At 44.7% G+C, this 7,557-nt stretch overlaps 2 protein-coding genes across 2 annotated transcripts in view; one reads left to right on the top strand and one right to left on the bottom strand.

Moving 5' to 3' along the window:
* The window catches only part of LOC121680692 (high mobility group nucleosome-binding domain-containing protein 5-like), a 692,414-nt gene that overhangs the window by 255,638 nt on the left and 429,219 nt on the right, over positions 1-7,557 (top strand). The window lies entirely within an intron of this gene.
* niban2a (niban apoptosis regulator 2a) overlaps positions 1,646-7,557 on the bottom strand; it is a 34,865-nt gene continuing 28,953 nt past the window's right edge. The window contains exons 9-14 of the mRNA XM_042060205.1: positions 7,327-7,514; positions 6,035-6,190; positions 5,141-5,254; positions 4,765-4,872; positions 3,506-3,617; positions 1,646-2,984 (exon numbers count right to left, since the gene is read on the bottom strand). Coding sequence (XP_041916139.1) covers positions 1,981-2,984; positions 3,506-3,617; positions 4,765-4,872; positions 5,141-5,254; positions 6,035-6,190; positions 7,327-7,514 — 1,682 coding nt within the window. The 3' untranslated portion in view covers positions 1,646-1,980. The remainder of the gene's footprint in view (positions 2,985-3,505; positions 3,618-4,764; positions 4,873-5,140; positions 5,255-6,034; positions 6,191-7,326; positions 7,515-7,557) is intronic.

The raw sequence follows: 7,557 nt of genomic DNA, 5'->3' as shown, positions 1-7,557 counted from the left end.
AATCCAAAACTTAATGTATGAAATTAGTATGAAAAGTCTGCTAATTAAGTTTGGTCCTCTGGAAACTAAAATCTAAACTGAATAGCAGAGGTAAATTATAGCTGGAATGAAAGCAAACACATTATAAATAATAAAAATAATATGATAAAAATATTTAACAAAAGAGGAGCTCTCATGTCCTTAGTACAGCATATCAACAAATGTAAAGTTTTCATAGCTACAGTAAGGTAAAAAAAACTGATAATGTAACTACATACACAGTAACAAACACTAAAGGGATTTTGTCAAATTGTCAGAATAATTTCTCTTGGAAGAACACAAATCTCCAACAATTAATTAAGAGTGGCAACCCTCTTGATGTAACACCTGCAATCATCAGGACTACCATTTCCCTACACACTGTACCAACCCTCACACCAGTGACTGGTTATGCTATATGCTAAGGCAGAAACATTCTCAGTGAATGGACCCTATTCTACATTTACAATAGATTCAGTGACTAGACAAAGTAAGAGCAGGTGACTGAGATAGAAATTGGATTTTTTTTAGTGAAACTGTATTAACTGTATGAAGTGTTAAGATGATGATGATAGTCTTCTCAGTGATCTGCATTAGATACTACAGTTTTTTTCAATCGCTAACAAGCGTTTACCCATACTTCGGATACTTTTTCTAAACTCTTAACACAGACTCACACCTACAAAACACAATTGGCCAAATGGATCATTTTCTTCTCAAAAAGACATTTTGTTAAATATATAAACACATCTTTCTTTGCACACACTAACTTTACCAAAACACTGGAAATCTGACTCAAAATGAAATTATTCTGTCAAAGAATAACACTTGTTTTCACTTCACAAGGTACATGCAGTCAATCAAAGTACACCAGGTTTCAAAATACTGGCTATTGTTGACATTACAAAAACTGCATAGACTTTTATGTTTCAGTTTTACAGGTATTTGCATGCAAAACATGCAATCCGCTGTTTTTACACTAAATTTCTTGGTTGGGAACTGTATGTCCACATGTAATGTTCAAAGCATTCCAGTAAAAAGCAAATAATTTTTCCCTTTACTGTTTACTACAGGAGGTTCAGTAGAAATATTGTTTACAGTATGATAGAACAGAAAAAGTTTACAGTATTGCTTACAGTGAACAAAATATCCATGAAACACACAAGAGCATTTTGAACAAAAATACAACAGCAAAAAGCCCAGATAAAAACAAAAACAAAATCACTGTATATAATCTCTGCGATCTTCAGGGTTAGGCCACATGTTTTCATAAACATCGCATCTGATATTACAGTATCCAAGGCGATGGGATAAAACCGCTTGGTAGCAGAAGCAGAGGTTTTTATACTGTATCTAAGGTTTGGAATATTGTTTTTGCTATTGTGGGATGTTGTGTGTTAACATTCGTAAATACTGCAAAAACAATCCATCATTTTGTTGGGAGGTATAGCTTGTTTGTTAAGAAAATGTAAGCATTGTGGAAATGTGTTCACTGACTGCATATTGTGTGAAAACGACATGAAATGTGTGAATGGTATGGCCACAAACGACCGATGCTGTGCTAATTGTGTTTAGAGTTTTGAAAATGTAACAACTGGTTAGACAAACGCTTGTTAGCGACTGAAAAATACCAGTTGGGCACCACCTATATACTGTGGTAGTACAAAAAGAATAATAAATATGCTTATATATTTCAAATAAGCTGGAAAATTAAAATATAAAATTACATTTTAAGCAAGGAAACATCAGAAAACCAAAACATCTATCGCTGCAGGTTAAAACAGAAAAGGAAATTGAAAAGTAAACAGATGGAAATAAAAGGAAGAAGGAAACATAAAATATTTTGCTGCTGAGAAATGTGGGCAATTCCCAGGTCAACTTTGTCAGTTTAAAACAAAAAAAGGTACTGAAACAAATTTCAAAAATAACATGTCCACATCCATCCTTTGTGCTTCTGGGACATCACAGGAGAATGTCTGTTGTGTGCTCCCCGTTTTGCAGTGCTTCACTGGGGGAGGCCTCTGGCACCTGTGGCTGCCCGACCTCCAGGATGACCTCCTCGGGGTCGACCACGCTCGCTTTAACCACCTCGCCCACTGACCGGCTCTTCTCTTTCTCACGCTGCTCTTCCTCTTCCTCAACTGCCTCGTTCGTTGGCGACTGGAAGCCACTGTCGTCGTGGTGACGCGGGCTGGAATTCGAGTCAGAGTCGAGGGCAACGGCAGCGGCGTCGATCTCTGCCGGCAGCTCGGCATCTTGGTCCTCCTGCATCACCTGTGACTCCACGGCCGCCTCACTCTCCTGCGAGCTGGCTGCTGGGGTCTGTACTTCCTGTTCTTCTTCCATTTCCTGACATGAGGCGACCGCGTCTTCAGCCTCCTCCTCCTTCTTCTCCTCCTCCTTCTCCTCCTCCTCTTCTTTCTCCTCCTCTCTCTCCTCCAAAGACTCAACTCCATTAGTCAGGACGGGTCCATCTGGTTCTTCAGTGTTCTCAACCGGAACCACCATCTCCACCCCTGGGTTGATGAGAGCTCGGATCTCCTGGATACTGTCAGGGGACTTTGGCTCTGGCTCACAGAATGGCATAGTGGCCTCTATAAGGGCAGTGGTGGTGGTGGAGGACGAGGGTATGTCGAGGGACTCCGACTCCGCGTCCTCCATCATGGCCTCGCTCTCCTCCGGGATGCCCTCCACGCCGGGCACCTCCATGCAGGACTCGTAGGCCAGCGGCATGCCATCCAGTTGGATCATGGAGACCACCTGCCGGCGCTTCCTGCCACTGCCCCCTGGCCCGGCGTCCCTGAGCATCAGGAAGGAGCCGTCCTGCTCGCCGTCGCCGCCGCCGTACTCCTGGCTCCAGTCCACCGGGTTCTCCCCCAGCAGGTGCAGGTTGGGGTCACTGTTGCTCATGATGATGCTGTCTCTGTACAGGTTGTGTCTTCTCTGGACGGCTGCCTCCTTCACGGCTGTGGTCAGAGAAAAATAAAGATTTAGTTAATGTGTAATATGCACAGTTCCATTAGTAATGGTCATTCATGACAGTCATCCGTGACTTCATGACTTAATCATTCATGATTCACTTGCATGCAAATATTAAAATAGGCAATAAATACGTTTATAACTCTGTCAGCTCAAAAGTGACATCTATAAAGATCAGTCCATCTTTGCCACAAATATTTCCAGTGAGGAATACAAATATGTTCATGGATGAGCTCTAATGCAAATCATTCTGGAAAATATCAACCAACCACTAACTTTATACATCTCATGTGTGCTGTAAAGTATTAACTCCTCAACAGTATTAACTACAAGGCAGGCTTTGCGCCATCACCAGAAGATTTTAATCATCAGAACAGTTTATTCATCAGAAAACGTTAAACGGAACTGATTCATTTCAGTCATATAGAATGGACATAATCTCCCTTCAATACTTGAGCAGAATTAGGTAGGATTGCAGCAGAAGACAGAGAGGACAGTGCAAGCCTACCCATCATGATGTCCTTGGTGACAGATTGCAGCACCACCTCCTCAAACACGTTCTCCACCAGGATGAAGTGAGAGAAGTCCGCAAAGATGAGCTCCTGAAACCTCGGCAGATCCTGGGGATGAGACAGGCACACACGGTCACTGACACAGGCTGGGACATGGGACAGCGAGCGCTTCATCAAGTGCTAAAAGCAAAAGCTCATCCATGGGTACTCATGGTACCGCAAGTATCCAAACATTCACTAGCCCTAACTACACTTACTTCATAATCACAATCCTCAACATAGCAGCTGGGGATAGGAATGACAGAGTCTGAGACAGAAATGAAGTGTTCAACTGAAACTTTAACCCACATTGCAGTCTTTCAGACAAGCGAAAATATTCCTGCATTTTAAACAGCAGCAGCTGAGCGGATAGTTTTTTGGTGTTTTATGCCCCCAACGTTGTCTTCAAGGCAGCGCTGCCTGGAAGGCGCTATGGTTAGGCATGGGTTAAGGTTAGGGTTAGGTATAAGTATATATACTTTTTTGATCCCGTGAGGGAAATTTGGTCTCTGCATTTAACCCAATCGGTGAATTAGTGAAACACAAACAGCACACAGTGAACACACAGTGAGGTGAAGCACACACTAATCCCGGCGCAGTGAGCTGCCTGCTTCAACGGCGGCGCTCGGGGAGCAGTGAGGGGTTAGGTGCCTTGCTCACGGGCACTTCAGCCGCAGCCCACTGGTCGGGGCTCGAACCGGCAACCCTCTGGTTATAAGTCTAGAGTGCTAACCAGTGGGCCACGGCTGCCCAAGGTTTAGGATAAGGTGCACGGTGTTGACGGTGCCAGCGCTGCCTGGAAGGCGACATTGGGAGCATAAAACACCATCAAGCATGTGGATAGCACATATAGCGACCAAAACTGGAACAGTTAACACTCATACAGGACACTCTACACCACTGTATGGAACACTAGGAGTGTCAAGAGCTATAAAAGTCACGAGACATGATATGATATACTATGCTCTTTATGTCCACCTGGACACATTATGATTTGAATATCAAATCATTATCTCAAACTGCAGGACTGCCTTGTATGGTAAGTGCAAATGAAAGTGGAACCACATCATTATAGACTGTGACCCGAGTATTTAAGAAATTCAAGAAATCATACCTGTATCAAACAGTACCTGCCCTAACAAAAATGCATCATAAAATGTTCTAGTGCCCAGACTACCTGTACCCACAAGTGAACGGGGGGGGAATATACACTTACATTGGCAAAGGATGGAGCGAGCTGCTTGAGCATGAATGGAATGATGATCTGCAGGAGTGCCTCCCTGAAGAACTTCTTGCGCACACTGCTACTGTCATAGTCGTATTTCTATAAGGAGGACACACGGCACACAGAATATCAAACGACAACAATCCAACTGCAGGCACACCCATTTTCATTTAGTTTATGATAAATATTTTACATGTTGGTCTGCCTCTAGGGCTTCTTCTACAAGATTAAAAGCGTGACATTCACTGGAGTCACATTGGGATGGCACTGTCATATATGCGTGCAATGGTGTGTGCAGAATTAATGCATGTGCATATGTGTACATCTATATATGTGTTTGTGGACGTGTGTGTGTGTTTATTTGTACCTTTAACACTCTGTCCTGGCAGCCTTGAATGGCCTTACACAGGTTGTCGCCTTCCTGAGACCCCAGAGTCTGATGGAACATCTGCTCAAAGGTGTACACGGCATTATCCATCTCCTAGAGGAGAGCACGAGACAAAACATTGTGTTATCATTTAATCTGATCATTAATTCATCAGTGGAGGTGAGACAAAGCAGAGGACTACACAGACTGGCATGGCATTGCCATAATGGCAGCCTTTCCCAGACATTTTCAATGCAATTCCCACTTTTTCCACTGGGTGTCAGCACTACCTTAACAGTACATGGACATCTGTGTCATGGGCAAAGCCTGATTCTATCTCTCAGCTGCATGCAATCCTTCAGCAGAGGTTGCGTACAGAATATCATCATCATCACCATGATCATCATTATCATCATCATCATCATCATCATCATCATCCTAATCTATCACAGTGGGCTTGAATAACATCACACAGTTGCAGGCACTGCAGCTTTTGATAAACACTACGTATGACTCAATGGTGGCTCCACACTGTGCTGCTCAGTCTTATGAGAGTCACGGATTTCAGACTAGAGCTCAAAGCAGCCCATTCACTTAACATAGTAACACAGAGGGATGGATAGAGGAGATGGATAGATGAATTGATGGGCAGAGGGATGGATGGATGGATGGATGGATAGATAGATAGAGTCAACTGATGGATTGACAGAGATGGATAGATGTTCAAAGTGATGGAGGAAGAGATGAGTTGGTGGACAGAGGTATGGATGGCCAGATAGATAAAGTAAAATGATGGATGGATGGATAGAGAGATAGATGGATGGATGGACAGAGGTATGGATGGATGGATGTATAAAGTGAACTGATAGATGGAGGATGGACAGATGGACTGACCTCCCTCATGAGGATCTGGGCCCTGTGGATGAAGACGGAGGGGCTGGAGAAGTCGAAGCGCTGCTGCAGGCCGTCCAGACTCAGCTGCTCCACCTTCTCATAGCAGCTGCGCATCTTGACCGGGTGGAAGGCCAGCATGGACAGCTTCTCCATGTGCTAAACACACAGACACACACGACCACAAATACATTACATATACTATATGCGAGCAGTAAAAACAGTTTGCACAAAAAAATACTGGTACACCTGCAAATAAATATCCTGTCACATATGCAAACAATTAGCCAAATGGATTCTTAATATTTCAAATGACTATCAGAAAATGAAAACCTGAATACATTTTGTAAAACCGTAGGAAGCACATCAGTGTGCTGATGCTGTGCAGTGTACTAGATTGCAGTGCAGAAGCAAGCATGACCCTAATCCTGCTCCACTGAGCGACCCAGTCGTCTCGAGCCCTGGCTGGCGCTGAGTGGGTTAGACCAGGTCATATATGGGGAGAAGTGCTGGCACAGGGACTGGACTGGATCAGACCGGACCATGAGTTATCCCCTGCAGCAGTCAGTTAGGGGGCTGATGGATCGGCAGTGCACAGGGCCAGCCGTTGTCTAGCTCACTGATCGATGAGTGCTGTTTCCAGGCTAGACCAGCAGGGAGAGCTGCCAGCTGCGGTGTGTCTGTGCGGACTCAGACTACCGCACGGCACCCTGGGATCAATACTGGCTACAAAGCATCTGAAGGACTCAGCATGCACAGAAAGGAGAGGAGGGGACTTTTGCCTCAGTCCTGCCTTTTACTGTTTGACAGTCTAGGATTAAGACTAGGTAATGGTGAATGCCATAGGGGTATGGTATTAGTGTGCTGAGAGGTACTGCATGCATACATTCGCCTCAGTCATTTAATACTCTCAAAAGCAGAAAAGGTGAAATATGAAACTTCTAGTCATAGTCATTGGTCCTTTCATGTACAAAGCAGATATTAACACCAATTCACACAGTGGTCAGTACTGCTAGGGGTGTCAGTGTTGTTTGTGTACTGGAACGTCAGTCCTACTCATCATCCTTTCCTGCAATACTTTGGTTCTGATGTTCCATACACACTGACACAAAAGCAAGGGAAAACAAAAACACACAGCAAAGGACTTTGACACACACAAACATACCAGAGACTTCATCACCTGGCTCATCATAGAAAAACCAAGACTATTCTTGGTAATTTTAACCCCCTTGTCACAAACCCCGTCCACCCAGGGCCATAACACCCTATGTCCTGACTCCAAGTCGTGCTCTCACCTCGCCCAGCTTGTCCTTGCCTCCCTGGTTAAGCGTGTTCTTGCTGACCTCCACCACCTCCCGGAAGAAGATGTCGCGCACCTCGGCGAAGCCGCGGCTGGTGGGCTCCATGAGGGCCTCCAGGATGGAGCTGATGTACGGCTGCACGCTGCCCCGCAGGAGCTGCTCCGCTCGGGGCCACACCAGCGCTGGGAGAGAGAGGGGCCGGGCGAGACATCAATAAGCATACGT

This window comes from Alosa sapidissima, chromosome 13, assembly GCF_018492685.1.
Source record: "Alosa sapidissima isolate fAloSap1 chromosome 13, fAloSap1.pri, whole genome shotgun sequence".
Lineage (NCBI taxonomy): Eukaryota > Metazoa > Chordata > Actinopteri > Clupeiformes > Clupeidae > Alosa > Alosa sapidissima.
Note: the sequence above shows the minus strand (reverse complement) of the source record. Positions and strands in the feature narration are given on the sequence as shown.